The 21,990-nt window shown below is 41.2% G+C and overlaps 1 protein-coding gene across 1 annotated transcript in view; it reads right to left on the bottom strand.

The window, feature by feature from the left end:
- Window positions 1-1,202: 1,202 nt before the first annotated feature.
- The window catches only part of LOC117559118, a 32,592-nt gene continuing 11,804 nt past the window's right edge, over window positions 1,203-21,990 (bottom strand). Inside the window, exons 2-8 of the mRNA XM_034235785.1 lie at window positions 13,176-13,238; window positions 12,094-12,332; window positions 9,144-9,221; window positions 6,490-6,601; window positions 5,908-5,960; window positions 5,067-5,213; window positions 1,203-3,992 (exon numbers count right to left, since the gene is read on the bottom strand). Of these exons, the coding sequence (XP_034091676.1) occupies window positions 3,681-3,992; window positions 5,067-5,213; window positions 5,908-5,960; window positions 6,490-6,601; window positions 9,144-9,221; window positions 12,094-12,332; window positions 13,176-13,238 (1,004 nt within the window). The 3' untranslated portion in view covers window positions 1,203-3,680. The remainder of the gene's footprint in view (window positions 3,993-5,066; window positions 5,214-5,907; window positions 5,961-6,489; window positions 6,602-9,143; window positions 9,222-12,093; window positions 12,333-13,175; window positions 13,239-21,990) is intronic.

Below are 21,990 nucleotides of genomic sequence, written 5' to 3'. Positions count from 1 at the left end.
TAGCTACAGTACAGATGGAACTAGATGAGCTGTTAACTCTCGCTCTGAATTTTTTTTGTTTTTGTTTTAATTCTCACTCTGACTTAGACAGGTTGAAAGAGACACACACATTTTTCCCACCCGCATTCCGCGAAGACCCGCCCTACTGTGCCTCTGATTCGCAGATTGTTTGGGGGGAAAAAACGCTGACTGGATGCTGAATGTGATTGGACCAAAGCGTTGACACACACAGGTGGAACACAGTGGAACAGTCAGACATGCAGAGCGCTGTTTGCAGTGGACATAGCGGAGAATTTTGACTCGTTGCGAATGCGTTGTGGCGATGTCTCACATATAATACAGAGAGATAATACATATGAAAAGTATAATTTGCTCAGAGTCCGGAGACAGTGGTGGTTCGGTCCGGATCCGGACCGGAGTCCGTAGTTTGAGGATGCCTGCTTTATAGCATCACGTTAGCATTTTGCTTCTGGCCATTAGATTTATGATTCAAAAAGTAGGGTAGACATGTGGAGATTATCCGGCTGAACAAAATGTGCATTTATCAAACAGGTTCGTTTTCCACAGACCTTATTTCGAGCTATTTTCCAAAATCCTCTGGAGAAATCCCGTTGCTTTTTTGTCGAGGGAACCAGCAGCTTCCTTCAGGGTAAATACGTCCTCCCTGCACCGCTCGATGTCACTATGCTTTGTAAGTAAACAAAGGACATGCACAAAAACCTAGATAACCCACTGCAGGAAAGGAACAACCCAAAAAGCTGAATTGGGCCCCTTAATGGATTTGAATACTTTTTCCTGGGTGTCATTATGTGCTGACATCAAGAAAATGTAAATGTTTTCAAAACATAATAAACTCAGACAAATACATTTGAGAAAAAATATTCAATATATGTTCCTCTGATCTAAACTAATTCAAATTGTTTGCTTTTTTTAAACTCTAAAATTGACATTTTCCGTAAATGAGGTCATAGTACAGGTAATCTTTTTCTAATGTATTTATAAGAAAAAATCTCCATTATAAGTCAAAGTACTGCATTGAGTATAGTACTTAACAAACTAAGGTACAACGAATCAAGTTTGATTACAAGGTGTAACACATATTTGGGTGACGTTTTATACTTTTTGCCTCATAGACTGTCAAACAGGGACAAAAGTTGCACCGTTTACACAAAGAAATGAGTCTGAAAACACGACGATTCATAAAAAGTTATTCATCTTTTATTTGTTCATGTTTATTCCAATTTAAAACTACAGGCTGCTAGTAAAAAAAGTCATATTGGAATGTTAGCAATGAAAATGTTAAAACATTTGAATTTATTCATAAGAACACTTTTCTGCAGTTGGATCAAGTTTTATACAAATTTGCCAAATATTTTAATACACAACATAAGACATGACATCAGAAACTTTGGCACCTTAAAAGTGTTGGTACACAACTTAAAGACAGAAACTATACACACTGCTCAATCGAGTACAAACAGTAAAAAGAGAGTATACAAAATATTACAAGGCTTATTTGAATACTGGACTGCGATTGGTCAATTTGAACATTCCGTTGCTGCTTGGAAAAACACACCGTTGCTAAGGAGAACAGACCGTTGCTAAGGAGGCTCAAGGGACTGTGTGGAGTCATATTAATCCACAGAAAGTAGTCCGGTCAGCTGTGGACAACAAATATGAGTTTCCTCCATCAGAAAACACGTGGAATAGTTTTTAAATATTTTTTTTTCTTCTTGGCAGACGCGATATGATCAATTTAAATCAATAAAAACATTTTTTAATCAATATTGTGAGTCAAGTCGTTGCTGTATTTATCACGTGGACGTGTAATAAGCGGGATAATGTGCAGCGAGGCATCATTAATGAAGAAAGACAAGGAGGTCACGACTTAAAGAACTTATTTTACAAAGTTTACACTGGCTAATGTCACACTCATTCGTTCACTCGATTCCAACACCACACGCATAATACAGTAAAGCAAGGGAAGCCTCTATGCATGTACGGGTGAACATGCGCGGTAACACACACACATGCAGGATTTAAAGCACACGTTCACACACTTTCAATAACTCCATATGGATTTCTCTCACAGATTTCAAGGCAGCGTGGTTTGTCTCCTCTCCGTCTGTCATGGCTGCAGAGGAGCAGGTGCTTACTGTGGAGGAGGGTTTGTGGGTAAATGTGAGGACATGCAGAGAGTCTGCAGGGCGGATTATGAGACAGAAAAACATGCAGACTTAAGAGTCGCTGAGGCTTTTGAGGGTGAGTTTTTTGGCATTTTGTGGTCATTTTGAGACTTTTTGTACATGTTTTGTGTTTCTTTGCAGTCGTATTGTGACTTTTTGTGTTAATTTTGAATCTTGGTAGTCATTTTGCATCCCTTGGAATTTTTTTTTGTTGCTATTTGCATTTGTTTTCTGTCTCTGTATTTACGTTTATTTTCACTAATTGGTCTCATAATTGGCATTGTCAGGATTTGAGCGTCATTTTGTAATTTATATATTTTTTAATATAAAATGTGGATAAATGTTGTTCTTGTTGTTATTTTTTTTTTTCATTTGATGTCTCTTGATGTTTAAAGGTCTTTTTCTACACGTGTTGTGTTTCTTCGCAGTGATATTGTGTCTCTTTGTAGTCATGTTGCATCTCTTGGTAATTGTTTTGTTGCTATTTGTCGTTTTTTTGACACTTTTTCCTTTTTGTTTATTGTAAATTTGACTTGGCTTGAATCCAAAGTGACCTACAGTAATCCTTTTCACTAATTGGTCTCTTTATATAAAGCATCTCTAGTAGTCAGGATGTGTCTGTTTGAACCTCATACTTTCTTTTGTCTATTCTCTTCATATTTTGGTTGTTTTGTTCCTCTGAGTGTTGTTTTATTCATTTTGTGTCTCTTGTTGTTATTTTGTCCCCACGTTGGTTTTCTCCCTTTTTAAAGTCTCTTTGTGTGTCTCTGCAGATGTTTCTCCTCTCTCTTTATTTGCTTTGTGGCTCTTTTCAGTATTTCGGCCCCTGTAGTCCTTCAGTAATCCATGCATGCTGCAGGGTGTTGACATGCAGTCATCATGGGAACAGAGTGATGCTTCTCTCCACACCCACAATCCTCTGCTGCCTGCGTCAACAACCAGGGACTCAGCCTTCGTCATCGTCTTCATCATCATCATCATCATCATCATCAGACTTCCTCCCCTGATGTTTACGAGGCTCACAGATGGAGGGGTGTGGGTTCTGATGTAGGAAATAGTCCATGATGTCCACGTTTGCTGTGGCGTGGTCAGAAAGTGAGTGTGTGTGTGTGTGTGTGTGTGTGTGTGTGTGTGTGTGTGTGTGTGTGTGTGTGTGTGTGTGTGTGTGTGTGTGTGTGTTGTTGTTTCACAGCTCGGTGTCTGCAGTCAGACAAAATATTACCCGGCTTAGGTGAATACTGGACTGCGATTGGTCAATTTCAACATTCCGTTGTTGTCTGGAAAAACAGACCGTTGCTAAGGTTAGTTTATTTGTAATAGCACTTTTTAATGGTAATTCAAAGTGCTAAGGAACACAGACCGTTGCTAAGGAGAACAGACCGTTGATAAGGAGGCTCAAGGGGCTGTGTGCAATTATATCAATCCACAGAAAGTAGTCCGGTCAGCTGTGGACTGCAACTATGAGTTTCATATCCACGATACGATCAATTTAAATCAATCAAATAATTTCGTGTCATTTTGATCTCCACGTTTGTTGTGGTCAGAAAGTGAGTTTGTGTGTGTGTGTGTGTGTGTGTGTGTGTGTTTGTGTGTGTGTGTGTGTTGTTGTTTCACAGCTCGGTGTCTGCAGTCTTGGTGGTGGAGTGACCGTTGGTGGGTGGGGGGGGGTTGGTCTGGCTTTTCGGCCTCGGGGGTTTCTCCGTTGATGCTGGGTTTCTCCGGGGTTTCCTGAGGGGGGTTCAGGGGCGCCTCGGAGGCCAGAGTGTTCCCCTGGTTCTCCTGATCCGCCGGGAACGCCTCCTCCGCCTGCAGAGACACAGAAACAATGCATCATGGGAGGGAAAGACACCTCAATTTATAAAATGTCCTTTCTTTTAAAAGTTGAAAGCTTCTTTTGAGGCTTTAAACTTTTGTTTTGTTTACATAATCCAGTTGCATCTATTCCGTTAGTCTGATATTACATTTAGGCTGATAATAAAGTAAAACAGCTGCTTATGGCTCCATGTTGAATCACTGATGAATAATAAGCAGAATAAAGCAGCGAGCAGGGAGGGGTGTTTGGATAGCGCTCTCTCTCTCTGTCTGTATTCTCTCTGAACGCTGGCCAGAAACTTTCCCTGATTAAAACGTTGGCAGTGTTTGATCCCAGAGGAAGGAAAGGGTTCTGTTTTGATTTCAGATGCAAGGAAACATAAACCGGACTGAGAAAAAAAATCCATGCATACCGTTAGTGAGGGTTGAACGTGACTGCAGAAACATGTGAAACACGCACAGGTCATACTGTCAGTGTTAAAAAAATCCACAGATTCCAATATTGACTTTCAGTAGTTATCACGAACAATGTGCTGGAGCGCTAGCCAATAGCAGAGTGAGTGTTCCATAGTGATGTCACAAATGGCTCTAACAAAGCTTTAATGTTCAGAAAGCTCTTTATTGTTCTCATGCTGCCTGTGCTGCAGCACCTCTTTTCACCCTCTGTCTGAAACCAGAGCCCAGTCTGCTCTGATTGGTCAACAGCTTACAGATGTCCCACCCATTAGCCACGTACTGTGATGGAAACTTCTGAAGCAATGGAGACTCAGAGAGACACGGGGAGAGCAGTAACTTTGATGGCAAACACTGACGGTTTATTTGGAGCTTCGGCCGGAGAATTCACAAAAATATCTGTGCTCAAGATCTCTACCCCAGACCTGTATTTAGCAGGCAGGAACAGGGAGACAACACACAGAGAGCAGGCCCAGGTGCAGGCCTGAGCTCAGTGAGGGCAGACTGATCAACTGGGTCAGAGGTATGGGACTATAGGAAAATATGTCCCCAACACGTACAATGTGTTGGAGCGCTAGCCAATAGCAGAGCGAGTGTTACGTAGTGATGTCTCACCAGCCTGACTCCCTTGCCGCTGGTCCTGCGGGGGCACTTCAGGTACCCCACAGTGATGGCGACGGCGGCGAGCAGACCGCTGACCAGAATCCCCACAAACACCGAGGACCCGGATGAGGAGGGGATCTCTGTCTTTGTGACTCCCAGCTGCAGAAAAGAAGATTGTGGTCAGAAAAAATACAGTATGTGATTGAATTCAAAACCATGCATCCATTATAAGACATTATTACACGGCTTTGTTGAATACTCCATTCTGATTGGTCAATTTGAACATTCGAGAGGTCTGCACATTTTCGCTGGCAGACCGTTGCTAAGGAGAGCAGACTTTTACTACGGAGAGCAGACTGTTGCTAAGGAGAGCAGACTGTTACTAAGGAGAGCAGACTGTTACTAAGGAGAGCAGACTGTTACTAAGGAGAGAAGACTGTTGCTAAGGAGAGCAGACTGTGGCTAAGGAGAGCCGACTGTTGCTAAGGAGAGCAGACTGTTACTAAGGAGAGGAGACCGTTGCTAAGGAGAGCAGGCCAATGCTAAGGAGGATAAAGGGACTATGTACAGTCATATCAATCCGCAGAAAGAAGTCCGGTCGATTTAGCGTCAGCTGTGGACAACAAACATTAGCTTTCCTCAATCAAAAAACACTTTTTGAATATTTATTTTTATATTTGTGGAGAGCAAAAGACTCATGACGGCTAAACGGTCCCCTGTAAAGAGAAGGAAAGAGGTGACACTATTACCTGATTCTGTATAGAGTTATTAGGAACCGTGGATGAATTTAGTGAAATAAATCATGGTTACTTGAACCTATATCACAAGACTATAACACCTGCCATCATCTCACCTTTTCTTTCAAGTGTTCGCTCTTCAGGGCGTCGGCCAGCGTAGCCAGGTCAGCTGCAGGGAGGAGAATATCAGAAATATGTATCAGTACTTTATAAATCAGATCCATGTAAACCAGGGGTGTCCAAACTACGCCCATTTTAAAACGGCCCCAGCTAATAAAAAATGTATAATTAAATATGGCCCACAAATTAAACTTGTGCTTGTCATATATCGTACTTCTGAAATATATATGTAAACATATATTACACAGTATTCATGTGTTAATAAGTTCACTTTTCAAATAAATTCAGTCAATTACATTTGGAAACATTTTCAAACAAATCTTAGTTGATCAAAGAGGTTTCTGTTTTAAGCAATGAGCCGTGATGTAGGCAGTTGTGTTTATTGAAGCATTTTCAAGTATCAAGCATGCACCTACATTTAATTGATTTTGCTAACTTATAACTTCACTGATAAGACGATATACCTCTCGTGATCGACCCAGACCTTCGTATATTTTCCTGTATGTGGCCCTCACTGAAAAAAGTTTGGGCACCCCTGATGTAAACTGTGCATGTCTGTGTTGTGCATGTCTTCTCACCGTCTTCACTGGACACCAGCACTATGTTGCCCTCCTGGAAGATTTTGAGGTCACAGTGGTCTTTGCTGCACCAGCCTGCAGGGTTCTCCTCGATGATGCGCTTTGTTGTTTCCTGCAGAAAAAAAGCATTTTTAAAGTCAAAGAGAAATAAGCCAATACATGCCGTGCTGCGTCACAACAGCAGTCTGACAAATATGAGAATTAAAGCAGTGACATCATGATTCTTACAGTGCAAACTAGAAAAATATGTTTTTATTTGAGCTGTGAACATTTAACACAGTTAAAGGTAAGTTAGATTATAAGTTTTTCAAATGTCATTCAAAATGAAATTTAAGGCACATTTTAAGTGTAAAACTTTCGCTGTAATGATCTACGACGAGACGCTAGCGTGAGAGGTGTTACGTTGAATATATACATATAATAATAGATGTTCCAAATTGTTTTCGAAGTATAGCTTGTAAGTCCCAAAAAAAATGTATTCATTCCAATGTCAATAATAAATAAATAAAATATCAGAATCCGAAATCCTTTATTAGTCCCACAGCGGGGACATTTACAAATAAAATTAATTAATTCATTAAATGGTTTTAACAGTTTCAAAAGACCTGCGGGGACAATGTATGCATATTTTGAAAAAACACGACCTTCATGATTGTGGCTTTGTAAGCATTTACTGAACAGATTTCACATCCGTGCATTTCCTGCATTGTATCTCCTCTGCTTCATCACTGCAGCCAAAAATCCAATGTGTGTGTTTTCCTGAGTTTTCCCCGTTGACCATCAGTGTACGTATATGAGTAATGGAGACGAAATGCAGATGGATGGAAAACTCTCTGACCACACCTTCTTCTTCTCTCCACCTTAACCCCCAACTATGACATCACTGCGTTACACAACTTTGCAACATGGGAACTCTCAGTGCTCTGAGAGGATTACAAAAATCCTCCTTCCTCCGTCAACAAGGAGGAGAAACACTCCTTTCTGCATCTGTGGGACCGTCACATGTTCCTCCAGCAATCCTGCATGATGTAGTGTCTCTACTTTAAAGAGTCCTCTCCTGCTCATCTTCAGGTGTATATCAGTATGTAGTGTCTCTACTTTAAAGAGTCCTCTCCTGCTGATGTTCAGGTGTATATCAGTATGTAGTGTCTCTACTTTAAAGAGTCCTCTCCTGTTGATGTTCAGGTGTATATCAGTATGTAGTGTCTCTACTTTAAAGAGTCCTCTCCTGCTGATGTTCAGGTGTATATCAGTATGTAGTGTCTCTACTTTAAAGAGTCCTCTCCTGCTCATCTTCAGGTGTATATCAGTATGTAGTGTCTCTACTTTAAAGAGTCCTCTCCTGCTGATGTTCAGGTGTATATCAGTATGTAGTGTCTCTACTTTAAAGAGTCCTCTCCTGTTGATGTTCAGGTGTATATCAGTATGTAGTGTCTCTACTTTAAAGAGTCCTCTCCTGCTGATGTTCAGGTGTATATCAATATGTAGTGTCTCTACTTTAAAGAGTCCTCTCCTGCTGATGTTCAGGTGTATATCAGTATGTAGTGTCTCTACTTTAAAGAGTCCTCTCCTGCTGATGTTCAGGTGTATATCAGTATGTAGTGTCTCTACTTTAAAGAGTCCTCTCCTGCTGATGTTCAGGTGTATATCAGTATGTAGTGTCTCTACTTTAAAGAGTCCTCTCCTGCTGATGTTCAGGTGTATATCAGTATGTAGTGTCTCTACTTTAAAGAGTCCTCTCCTGCTGATGTTCAGGTGTATATCAGTATGTAGTGTCTCTACTTTAAAGAGTCCTCTCCTGCTGATGTTCAGGTGTATATCAGTATGTAGTGTCTCTACTTTAAAGAGTCCTCTCCTGCTGATGTTCAGGTGTATATCAGTATGTAGTGTCTCTACTTTAAAGAGTCCTCTCCTGCTGATGTTCAGGTGTATATCAGTATGTAGTGTCTCTACTTTAAAGAGTCCTCTCCTGCTGATGTTCAGGTGTATATCAGTATGTAGTGTCTCTACTTTAAAGAGTCTTCTCCTGCTGATGTCCAGGTGTATATCAGCATGTAGTGTCTCTACTTTAAAGAGTCCTCTCCTGCTGATGTTCAGGTGTATATCAGTATGTAGTGTGTCTACTTTAAAGAGTCCTCTCCTGTTGATGTTCAGGTGTATCAGTATGTAGTGCTCTGATTGGTTAGCTGGTCGGCTCTGTTGTGATTGGTCAACCACTTAGGGAGGTCCCGCCCTAAGATCACGTATATCATGTGTTGGAGAGGGGATTTTAGCCTTTGCAGACCATTTACATGCACTAAAACATATAACACACCAGAGGAGATGGAACACCGCAAAAAGCAGAATATAACACAAAATAAAAACGGTTAAGCCCCCACACCCTGGATGTCCCTCCTCTAAAGACCCCGGAGAGGAAACTCCTCTTTGTGTCCGGCCTGTCTGAAGATCTACGCCTGAGGAATGTCTCATACTGTATGTCTCAGCGCCATATTTCCTACTGTAGCTCTTTTCAAAACACATCCATCCTCCCCCTCTGAGTGGAGGAAGCCCCTTCCTCTGGACCCCAGTGTGTGTAGATAAAGCTTTATATATATATTCTAATTTTACAGTGACATTGTAGAGTGGGAGGTAAAGGAGATTGAACTGATACTCACACAATCGGTTGTGGACAAGTAGACCTTCACTGCGTTGCTCTCAGAAACGTCTTCTTTCCCGACACACGCCACACCCGGCTGCGGAGACACAAACAGGTTTAATACAAACGATGCCATGTTCTTCAAAAATACACAACATTATAAAGTACCAAAACCTACACTGATGACAAAACGATTATTTTTACATTTCAAGCAAACTTATCGTATTTACATGGACCTTAACATGTTCTACTGTTATGAGCAATAAACACATTACTTTTAGAATGTATTATTGATTTTACTGGCTGCTACTTCGATCCTTTTATCTGGGTACTTACTTATTTATAAAGGGATGTCTGATTCTATATTTCACAAACAAATACAGACACACAGCTTTCCTTCAAAACTAAATATTCGGGGCGTGTCACATAATAATAATAATACATTTTATTTCTATAGCGCTTTTCTTGAACCCAAATACGCTTTACCTTTGGGAGGGAGGGTAGACAAACAAAACAAAAACAAAGCTTATGGATACAGAGTTGAAGAGGTGGGTTTTGATATTGGGGGAGGGAGTTCCAGAGCTTCGGGGCTGCCACAGAGAAGGCTCTGTCCCCGAAGCTCCGGAGTTTGGCCTTGGGGATGGGAAGCAAACCGGCTGAGGTGGATCTGAGGGACCGGGGTGGTTGGTAGAGGATGAGGAGGCCAGTGAGGTAGGGGGGGGGGGGGGGGGCAGATGGTGGAGGGCTTTGAAAGTGAGGACCAGGAGTTTGTAGTGGATGCGGTGTGTAACGGGGAGCCAGTGGAGTTCTTTGAGGACCGGGGTGATGTGATGCCATGATTTGGTGTGGGTGAGGAGTCTGGCGGCTGCGTTCTGGACACGCTGGAGTCTATTGAGGGATGTAGTGCTGATGCCGTAGAGGAGTGAGTTACAGTAGTCAAGGCGGGAGGAGACATGACGCCATTGGGCCAATAAGGACTATTTCCAATGGACTAACGTTGGGAAAAAGAGTTTTAAAGATCAGAGGATAATTGTTTTTGTGGTAAATATCTTTCTAGTATGAACACTTAAAAACGGGAATTTAAAAAAAAGCAGATTTTATACCCAGAAGCTAAGCCATTTTGCTTCACAGAAATTGAAGTAAATGTATTAGACTTAAAAGTATGTAGGATAAACATATATTGAAAATGTTGTTGGTTGGAGGAATGTCTTCTTGTTGTCTTGTGAAAAATGTCAAAGAATAACTGTTTATTCCGTGCCATTAAAACGGATTTGCTCTCCTAAAGTTTATAAATGTTTCCGTGGCTTAACTAAATATCGCCGTGGTGCAGGACACACATTTTTCCTGTGATTGCAGAATAATTTTGGTTAGATGTGAAACTGTTTGAGTTGGTTTGCTTCCACGTGGAGTATTTGGACATGATGCTGCAGGGAAGTTACAATCCTTCTTATCCTCTGATTTATACAAGTTTTTAATAGACAGCGTGATTTATCCAAGTACTCTTTTTAACTAACTTTATTTAGATGGTTAATAAAATAAAATACTTCAGCAGAGAGTGTTTATTCAAATAGTAAGTTAGATTTTGAAGACTTTTAATGACACTTTCCCAAGTTAGCATTAGCAGAGAGGGCAAAAGTACACACATCCTTTACTCAAGTAGAAGTACAGATACTCGTGTTTAAAAATACTCTGGTAAAGTAGAAGTACTGACTAAACTTCTTTACTCAAGTAAAAGTAAAGAGGGCTTTGAAATGTACTTCAGTAAAAAGTACCCATAACTAGCAGCTGTTTTAAAGAGTACCTGACCTCCCTTTATATTAATAGAACAATAATGTCATTGTTAGCTAATGAATGTTTCCATGCTGAACAACGGCAACATGACAACGTTTCCATTGGTCCCTCTTCTTTAGAGAAGACCAGGAAATGATGGATACACGGATCGTGTTCAAATCAATAGGCACGCAATGACTCTAAAGAATAATGATCACGCACTAAACACACATTCAGACTAAAGGAACCAGCTGTTTGGAAAATGAGAGAAGTAGAAAGTACAGGTATTTGAGTTCAACATGTAAGAAGTAGAAAGTACAGGTATTTGGGTTCAACATGTAAGAAGTAGAAAGTACAGGTATTTGAGTTCAACATGTAAGAAGTAGAAAGAACAGGTATTTGAGTTCAACATGTAAGAAGTAGAAAGTACAGTTAGTGAAGTAGAAAGAACAGGTATTTGAGTTCAACATGTAAGAAGTAGAAAGTACAGGTATTTGTGTTCAACATGTAAGAAGTAGAAAGTACAGGTATTTGAGTTCAACATGTAAGAAGTAGAAAGTACAGGTATTTTAGTTCAACATGTAAGAAGTAGAAAGTACAGGTATTTGAGTTCAACATGAGAGAAGTAGAAAGTACAGGTATTTGAGTTCAACATGTAAGAAGTAGAAAGTACAGGTATTTGAGTTCAACATGTAAGAAGTAGAAAGTACAGGTATTTGTGTTCAACATGTAAGAAGTAGAAAGTACAGGTATTTGAGTTCAACATGTAAGAAGTAGAAAGAACAGGTATTTGAGTTCAACATGTAAGAAGTAGAAAGTACAGGTATTTGTGTTCAACATGTAAGAAGTAGAAAGTACAGGTATTTGAGTTCAACATGTAAGAAGTAGAAAGTACAGGTATTTGAGTTCAACATGTAAGAAGTAGAAAGTACAGGTATTTGAGTTCAACATGTAAGAAGTAGAAATAACAGGTATTTGTGTTCAACATGTAAGAAGTCAAAGTAAAAAATAAGTAGTGGAGTAAAGTACTGATACCAGAAAAATAACTTAGGTACAGTAACAAAGTATTTGTACTCCAATACTTCCCACCTACGAGTATTAGTAATCTCTGAGCTTTGTACAACATGTACAGAATTCAGCAATGAAGTTTGCAATGGCTCTTTATCAAGTTTCCTTCTTGCATCCTAGCAGGTACTCACCACCACCGTCCTCCCGGGTTTGGGTGCTTCTTCCGGGGTGGTGTTCTTCGTTACGTCGGGGGCAGCAGTGGGTCCTGAGGTTGCTCCACGCAGTACAACTGCATCCACAGAAATGATGGTGGCTGGGAATGTTTGATCTCCAAGAGCAGCAGTAGGAAGAGTTTTACCGTCGTCAGCGACAGTGATAGCATCCCCAGATACTGGAGAGGCGGAGGCAGCGGGGGCTTCTGCAGGTGTCGCTAAAAACACAACGCAATGGCTTTATATCTTAGAAGACAAGTACAAATACTACTGAGTATCAGGTCTAAAACCACCAGACTCAGGGACAGTTTCATCCATTTAAGACCTGAACTTTTGAAAGAACATCCATAACAGTCATTTGTTTGCATCTTGCATATATTTATCTAATATATCATATTCCATTTACTTGTATATAGACTCTTCTTGCACTATTTGTATTTTATTTGTATTTATTTGCACTCATTTATCTGTTTTATTTGTTGCACGTCCTATATACATGTTGAACTGTTGGAGGAGACTGTGACCTTAGTTTTTCATTGACATATCTACACTGTAGCTACCAGTGGCGTAACACTGTTGTGATTGGCCCCGGTGCAAATATTGTTTTGGGGGCCCCCCCTCCATCGGCCCCAAACATAAGCACGCGCTAATGCACTCACACACGCACGGACACACACAACCACTCATAAGCGCCACATGTAGGCTATTAATAACAGCCTGACCCGATTACTTGATCCACCCCTCCTACTCCTAACTTTCTCATAATATAAAATAAACCCCGTTAATGCCGCTCCCCCCACAGCCTTTCAAATGAAATCCTCCAGGATGCAGAATTCATTTAAGGGTTAAAGATGTTTACTATACGGAAACTCCTTGCCAGAATTAACACAAACTAGAAAACATATTGAGTTGATTCAATCCAAAACTACAGAATAATGTAAGAGGCAGATTCCTTCAGGGGTCAATGTCTGTAATTTCACCTGGTTAAAAAACTGACGATTTAGATTTTTGGCCCCTTCCTTACGATATCGATCAGATGACAATTTCTCAAAGTCACTTACCAGCGTTGATGACTGTGGTAACAATAGGGGCTTCTGTTGTTGCATCCTGACACTTCACCTCACCTGCAAGTAGGGAGACAGAGAGAGAGAGATAATAAGAAGAAGAAAAACGTTCATCTGATGAATATATTCTCTTCAATTCATGCAAAATGTCAAGTTCTGGTCCGCAAATTAAATATGTAAGCCCCCTTTAAACAAACATGATCATGCTGTGTGAAAGAAAACTCAATCTAGAGATTGAGACCATAAACTCTTCAGGAAAATGTTTACCGAGGTAATAAATAGAGGGAGAAATAGGCAAATGTTCTCATAGACTTCTATACAATATAAGCTCATAAGCCAAGAGAGAAGTACGCACATTTTCTCATAGACTTCTATACAATCTGAGGTAGTTCATCAAGACAGAAGTAGGCACATTTTCTTATAGATCCAAGATAATAAATCAAGAGAGAAGTAGGCTAATTTATTTATTAACGTCTATACAATCTGAGGTAGTAAATCGAGAGAGAAGTAATAACACTTTCTCAAAGACTTCTATACAATCTGGGGTAATACATCAAGAGAGAAGTAGGCTAACTTTCTTATTGACTTCTATACAATCTAAGTTCATAAACCAAGAGAGAAGTAGACTTATTTTCTTATAGACTTCTTTACAATTTCAGGTAGTAAATACAAGAGAAGTAGGACCATTTTCTCAGAGACTTCTTCACAATCCAAGATATTGATGAAGAGAGAAGTAGGCACATTTTCTTATATACTTCTATACAATCTGAGGTAATAAATCGAGAGAGAAATAGGCATCGTAAATCGAGAGAGAAGTAGACTCGTGTTCTTGTAGACCTCCTCTATAGTATCTGAGGAAGAGAGAAGTATAGACATTTTCTCATAGACTTCTATACAATATAACTTCTTTGTGCAACCTTTGCTGGAAGTTAGATAGATTGCAGCTTTGGGGGATTTCTTGATTTGCATCCCTTTTTCCGACCTGGAGACCCAGTTTTGTGGCTGTTTTAATATAAAATGTGTAAATTAAAATGACCTTTCTCAGTGAATGAGTTGGAACAGCTTGACCCGGTGAACTAAACTGCACGCCTGACCCAGAGAAGCCAGACTCTTTTTAACTCATTAGTCACATACGAGCTAATTCTCTCCGTCTGCAGCGCTGTGCAAATAAACATCTCAGGCTAAAAGTTTGTGACCTCCTGACTTCACATCCATCCTCCGGGAGAGATCCTGTTCCTGTAATAATCTGGGGATTATGTTTGGGTGGTGCTGAAAACCTTCTGACATAGGAAGGTGGAGAAAAGTAGGAAAGCTTTTCGGAGTTCAAGTGAGGGGATTCTGGGTTATTGAAGGAACGCCTTCACTGGGTTGAATAGCCTAAAGTCAAGTGGTAGATTTATATTATGAAGGGTACGTATCCATAAAATAGCAGTGTGTCATAAAACAAGCGTTCAAGGGTTGTTGTAGGGTAACTTAATAAGAATATAATTATATCACAGTCATTAGGCGCTTTCACACCGGTGTGCTTTTACCCATACTTTTCCCGTTTAGTTCCGTTAGTGCCTGGAATTTTGTGTTCACACCAAAAAGAGAACTTAGTTCAGAGAACTTTTACCCCCTTTGTAGTGCCTGCTAGAGAGGTGGGACTAGCCTGTGGAGAAAAAGTACCCATTTCTGATTGGCTGAGCGAATTGCAAACCACGCCCCGTAAAACTCGGAATGGTCTTTTGAGGCCGCCATTGTATTTGCTGGTATTTGTATTAGCATTAGCATTAGCCCAGCGTAGAAACGCAGAGAGAATAACTTATGGCAACACAAAAAAAAACATGGGAGCGGTGGAGATGAGGAGGTGTCGGCGTTCTGGCGATTTACTCGGAAGGCTTCAGTAGAAGCTGCTGGGAGTCCCAGCAGCTTCTACTGAAGCCAGTCCCCAACTCCGGGGACTTCCGGCCGGGGACTTCGGGTGGCAGTATACGCCGTGAAGTGGTTTGCGGCCTGCCAGTAAACCCAAAGCAGAAGAAGAAGAAGAAGTGACGTCAGCGGCTTCATTTGCTTCGTGTGAACGCGATCGGCTCTTAGTTCCATGGGGGAACTAAGTGCTGGGAACTAAGTACGGCAAAGTACTTGGTGTGAAAGCGGCTTTTGTGAAAGGAATCAGAATTTACGGGGTTTAAATGGCTTAATTTTCAAGTAAAAAAATCACACATTTGTGAGTAAAATCGAAGAGATTCTATGAGATTTGTGTCACAAATAGCGATAGTAAACCCCTTAAAGAAAATGTTTTGTTTAGCGAGTAACCATATCAATTTCTCACAAATGTGCCACTTTAATCTTTACTCGTCATGTCTGTTTGTTTTGTAAAAAGAGGAGAAATGTGTGGGTAATTTCGGCCGCTTGTGAAATCCTCATGAACGCCTCGATCTGAAGTTATCAGAGAAACAAGCTGAGCAAACGCTGGGAGAAACTCTGATTTTAAAAGTCAAACTAAGACTTTATTCAGTGTTTTTATAATGGGGAGGGGAGAAAGAGATGATAAAACAATTCTCCTCTGAAATGTTTTCTTTTAAAACCATCTGCATAACATTAAGTAAACGAGAAATGGCATCCATTACGCTGTCATCAAAACGTATTTCTGGTATAAATCACAGGATAACAAGGCGTTTTTATTTCCCGCAGCATCATTTCTCCTCTCCACATGGACGCAAACCAGCGCAGAGTGTAAACTGTTTAACCTGCTATCACAGGAAAAATGCGTTTCCTGCACCACTATGTTATTTAGTTAAGCTCCAAATCCAGCCATATAAAGGAGAGTTTAGGTGGTTTGTGTGCAGTCCTTTAAACGCCACTCACTCTGGATTAAGTCCTCTGTGGGAATGTTAGCACATAAAACAAAAAGTATTGGTAACTCTTTTTTTCCCAGTAGTACCAGATATGTGATGTTCTGCATGTTAGCTGTAAGTGTGTAATATACATTACTAATGTTAGACCATGCTATCAGAGCCTTCATCTAATTGCCTGTTTAAAGAGCTTTAATGTGGAAAGTGTTTAGCCTCTACAGTCGGTGTAAGTATTTTATTAAGATAGTTTATAAGAAAGCTTCTTAAAGCACTTCAGTGTCCAACCAGTAAAGTATTAAGTGTTTGCTGGATGTTGGTTTAACACCAGTTTCTTTGAAAGCAAGATTCAATTAGGAAACTAAGACTAAAACTACCAAGCGACCACCAAGAGAGGTGGTAAATAAAGACCTTTTTTTGGTAGATAAACACATTTTAGATGAGGTTTTTGTAATGGTCTGTTTACATGTGAACCACACACCGTTTCCTGCTCAGTCTGTGCAGACCACAACATAATTTGTTTGACATACTGCAGCTGCAGTCTGATCCAACTGTGCTTCATATTAAAGGAAGACCAGGTGCTTGAATAAAGAAGTCTAATCCTTTGGAAGACTGTCAGGAATTCCACATTTCTGACCATCCTGGATTATATATCACAAACACATCATATTTGACCATTATAGCTTGCACTAGAAATCATTTTACAAGGCTCTTTTGGCACTGATGCACATGAGGGATGAGATCAGTGTTGCAGAGGTGTCATAAAACACTATAGAGGACTGGGGGGAGCAGGAAGAGAGATGATGAGGTGGAGGGGGAGACAGTTTCATCCTCTTTGTTTATAATGAAGATGTTTTTAAAGCCAGATCGTACGTTTCTATTTACATGACTGACAACCTCCTTCAACTTCACACACAGACTCACAGAAACTCAGTTCATAAACACACTGACTATCGCACCACTCCAACACATTGATAAATTACATCAGTAAATACCCCAATGGTGAATTTAAAAACGGAAGTTGCAAACAAGTGTCTAAATGAGACGACTAAACGTCATCACGCCCAACATTAGCCATCTTTAGCTTAGCGGTGGTGACGTGAAGTCATGTGACCATGCTGTAGTTCCTTTATAGCCCAACATTAGCCACCTTTAGCTTAGCGGTGGTGACGTGAAGTCATGTGACCGTGCTGTAGTTCCTTTATAGCCCAACATAAGCCATCTTTAGCTTAGCGGTGGTGACGTGAAGTCATGTGACCGTGCTGTAGTTCCTTTATAGCCCAACATTAGCCATCTTTAGCTTAGCGGTGGTGACGTGAAGTCATGTGACCGTGCTGTAGTTCCTTTATAGCCCAACATAAGCCATCTTTAGCTTAGCGGTGGTGACGTGAAGTCATGTGACCGTGCTGTAATTCCTTTATAGCCCAACATTAGCCATCTTTAGCTTAGCGGTGGTGACGTGAAGTCATGTGACCGTGCTGTAGTTCCTTTATAGCCCAACATAAGCCATCTTTAGCTTAGCGGTGGTGACGTGAAGTCATGTGACCGTGCTGTAGTTCCTTTATAGCCCAACATTAGCCACCTTTAGCTTAGCGGTGGTGACGTGAAGTCATGTGACCGTGCTGTAGTTCCTTTATAGTCGAACATTAGCCACCTTTAGCTTAGCGGTGGTGACGTGAAGTCATGTGACCGTGCTGTAGTTCCTTTAAAGCCCAACATAGCTTTTAAAAATCATAAAGTCATTAATATTATCCTGCTGAACAAAACGTGTAAGTATCATAGCTACTCCATTCAGATTTAGGGAGGTGCAGAGGGAGGGTATCAGCCCCTCTCTCCCCTAATTAAAGGGGTGCAGTTTGAGCAGCTGCAGAATGACATCATGTTCACGGGGGAAAAACCTCGGCTCTAAATCCTCCATCTGACCTCCACCCAGACTACAGAGACTCTCCCTGGCTGTCATAACGAGTCCCACCCTCCTTCTCCAGCTCCTCTGCTTCCAGATGTCCACAGCAGACCCTCACATCTCCCCTCACCCCTTCCTCCTCACTCCCCACAAGGAGAAATGTCTCCTCAGCTTAACGCAGGAATTCATAATTCTATCTGGGACGAAGAAATGCAAAGGGAGAAATGAGGCCAATAATTTTAATATAGATGAATCTGTCAGGGCATTTTTGTCTATAACATTTTCTTACTTTTCATAAACCCAGAGGAAAAGGAAAAAGGCAGAAGTATGCTTGGCATTTTTACTTGAATTTCTCTTGATTTATTCCAACATTTATACAAAACGACCCCTTCCAAATCCCTGACTAAGTGACATATTTTATGGTTTTATAATTGTATTCAATGCATAACAAAAAACAGTTCAAAGCACCTGATAAACTGAAAAATGAATGCAGGAAGTTTGTGTGAAAGGAGCAGATTATTTCCTGTAAATATTGCATCAGAGGTGAGTTACTCTTATTTTTTCAAGTGGGAGCTTTGATACGATTCTCTGTCTGCGTTGTTAGAAACTCATTAAAAGGCCCTATTATATTTATCGTGTGTGTTTTAAAGGTTTTGGTGCATGTAAACGGTCTGCAGAGGCTAAAATCCTTGTGCAAAATGACCCTGAAAATGAGCAGTAATATTTCGTACATCTATAAAAGTTCCTAGATGAAGTTTTAATCGAACAATCTATACATTTTAAAAACTAAAAATGATCTACAACCTTTTAAATGTATATTGTGTTGTTATCTAATATAACTAGAGCAAGATACATTTTGAAAAACGACAAATGATTCCGTCCGACATGCATGAAGGCGCCCCTGATTTAATCTCTACATAATTGACATCTGGTTGTATTAATAGTGTGGTCTCTTAGCACACCACACATTATACACCGTCTGTACAAAGAAACCAAAAGAGTTTGTCACTAAATGCATCCAAAAACCCAAACAGATCGTAGTACTACGGCTCGATACATCCCAGGAATACTACAACACACGTGATCATTATTTTAGTTTCTGCACAGACGGGTGGGGAGCGTTTTCATCCTGACCGCGCCCCGCTGTGTTTTTAATCAAAACACTCGATAGTTTTGAAAAACAGAAACTCCAAAAGTAATTAACAGCAGGTTAGGAATGTCATCCGTGCACATCCTCAGACAGGAAGTGGCTGTAACAGCAGACAGCGTGCAGCGACCTCAAACTGTGGAGGGAACACAGATAACACTCTGCAAAACACACACTGTGGGCACACACATCTGCAGGGGTAACACACACACACACCTGCAGAGGAAACACACACACTCCTGCAGTGGAAACACACACACTCCTGCAGTGGAAACACACACACACCTGCAGTGGAAACACACACACATCTGCAGAGGAAACACACACACTCCTGCAGTGGAAACACACACACTCCCGCAGTGGAAACACACACACTCCTGCAGTGGAAATACACACACACCTGCAGTGGAAACACACACACACCTGCAGTGGAAACACACACACTCCTGCAGTGGAAATACACACACACCTGCAGTGGAAACACACACACACCTGCAGTGGAAACACACACACACCTGCAGTGGAAATACACACACACCTGCAGTGGAAACACACACACACCTGCAGTGGAAACACACACACTCTTACAGTGGAAACACACACACTCCTGCAGTGGAAATACACACACACCTGCAGTGGAAATACACACACACCTGCAGTGGAAACACACACACACCTGCAGTGGAAACACACACACTCTTACAGTGGAAACACACACACACCTGCAGTGGAAATACACACACACCTGCAGTGGAAACACACACACACCTGCAGTGGAAATACACACACACCTGCAGTGGAAACACACACACTCTTACATTGGAAACACACACACACCTGCAGTGGAAACACACACACTCCTGCAGTGGAAACACACACACTCTTACAGTGGAAATACACACACACCTGCAGTGGAAACACACACACACCTGCAGTGGAAACACACACACTCTTACATTGGAAACACACACACACCTGCAGTGGAAACACACACACTCCTGCAGTGGAAACACACACACACTCTTACAGTGGAAACACACACACACCTGCAGAGGAAACACACTCTTACAGTGGAAACACACACACTCCTGCAGTGGAAACACACACACTCTTACAGTGGAAACACACACACGTCTGCAGTGGAAACACACACACTCCTGCAGTGGAAACACACACACTCTTACAGTGGAAACACACACACACCTGCAGAGGAAACACACACACTCTTACAGTGGAAACACACACACACACACACACACACCTACAGTGGAAACACACACACTCCTGCAGTGGAAACACACACACACCTGCAGTGGAAACACACACACTCTTACAGTGGAAACACACACACTCTTACAGTGGAAACACACACACTCTGCAGTGGAAACACACACACCTGCAGTGGAAACACACACACTCTTACAGTGGAAACACACACACACCTGCAGTGGAAACACACACACTCTTACAGTGGAAACACACACACACCTGCAGTGGAAACACACACACTCCTGCAGTGGAAACACACACACTCTTACAGTGGAAACACACACACTCCTGCAGTGGAAACACACACACTCTTACAGTGGAAACACACACACTCCTGCAGTGGAAACACACACTCTTACAGTGGAAACACACACACTCCTGCAGTGGAAACACACACTCTTACAGTGGAAACACACACACTCCTGCAGAACACACACCATGCTCCTAAAGTCGTATAAAAAATGTAAGAGATACAAAATTCAGAATGTAATAAAGTAGGACTGAATTACACTAATCCAAATTAAAAGAAAACCAACTTTAAAGGGGCCGTTTCTTTCCCTCTCCTGTGGTGTAGGGTTTTAGTGCATGTAAATGGTCTGCAAAGGCTAACATCCCTGTGTTCCCTCCAGAGGGAGTTTCTCTCCTGAAACGCCTCTATTGAACTCCTTCGATTACTTTGGAACACTTCTATTGGCTAGCGCTCCAACACATTGTACGTGATAGGCTAAGGGGCGGGACATCCCTAAGCGGTTGACCAATCACAACCGAGGTAACAGCCACATCTCTAAGGCTTTCACATTATCACTATTATTTCTCACTCTTCTTCTCCCACTTTGAGCTCCTGAGCTTCCGTCAGAAGCAGATCATTTGAGGCCTTTGTTCTCACTTTGATGTAGAAACAGCAGCTGGAGCCGCTCCACGAACATCTGCAGAGGAAAGAGCAGCTGCACGCTCTCTGATCCGCTGACAAAATGTTTTGGAACCAGGTTTAAAGTTTCACTGCCTTGCTGAAACTATTTTAATGAGATAATTAAGGGGTGGATAAAAGAATGGCCCAAAGCAGCTATCACTCATGATGCTACCTCCTTTTATTCTTGTCTCCTTCTTCAGCAGGAACACCGTGTGTTTAAGATACATGTGTTAATTATGACATCATCTGTGCTGCACTTCAATGACAACAGTAAGTTAGCAGGGCATCAAAAGTTGAAATCTTCCGGACAAAATGAGAAAAGTGCCGGTCAAAGGTCTTCTTTGTTATTTATTGAGCTTTAAAACAAATTGATATGATTCGATATTAAACAAACTAATTATAGCAGATTAACTACATTATTCAAAAGTGTTCAGTAATGTACAATAACACGGGAATAATAAACGGAGAGCTCTCCCTCTCCTGACAGCCCGTCAGTATCATGCAGCTCGCGGATCAGTGATGAGTGACCCGACAGTAAAACATATCTATAAATAGTTTAGGTAGTTTGAGAGGTGATTAAAATAGCTACGTGTGATATTCTAACCTGAAGTGTGTGTTTTGTCCGCTCACTGCTGCATGTGATCAGAGCTGCGTGTCGACTCGTCAGCAGCAGCTGATCTCTCTCTCCCGTCAGATTAGACTCGCGTTTATGTCCATATCGATCAGATCCAGCTAGTTCTAGCTAATGA

This window comes from Gymnodraco acuticeps, unplaced genomic scaffold, assembly GCF_902827175.1.
Source record: "Gymnodraco acuticeps unplaced genomic scaffold, fGymAcu1.1, whole genome shotgun sequence".
NCBI lineage: Eukaryota > Metazoa > Chordata > Actinopteri > Perciformes > Bathydraconidae > Gymnodraco > Gymnodraco acuticeps.
The sequence above is the reverse complement of the archived record's forward strand: the minus strand, read 5'-3'. Positions and strand labels throughout refer to the sequence as shown.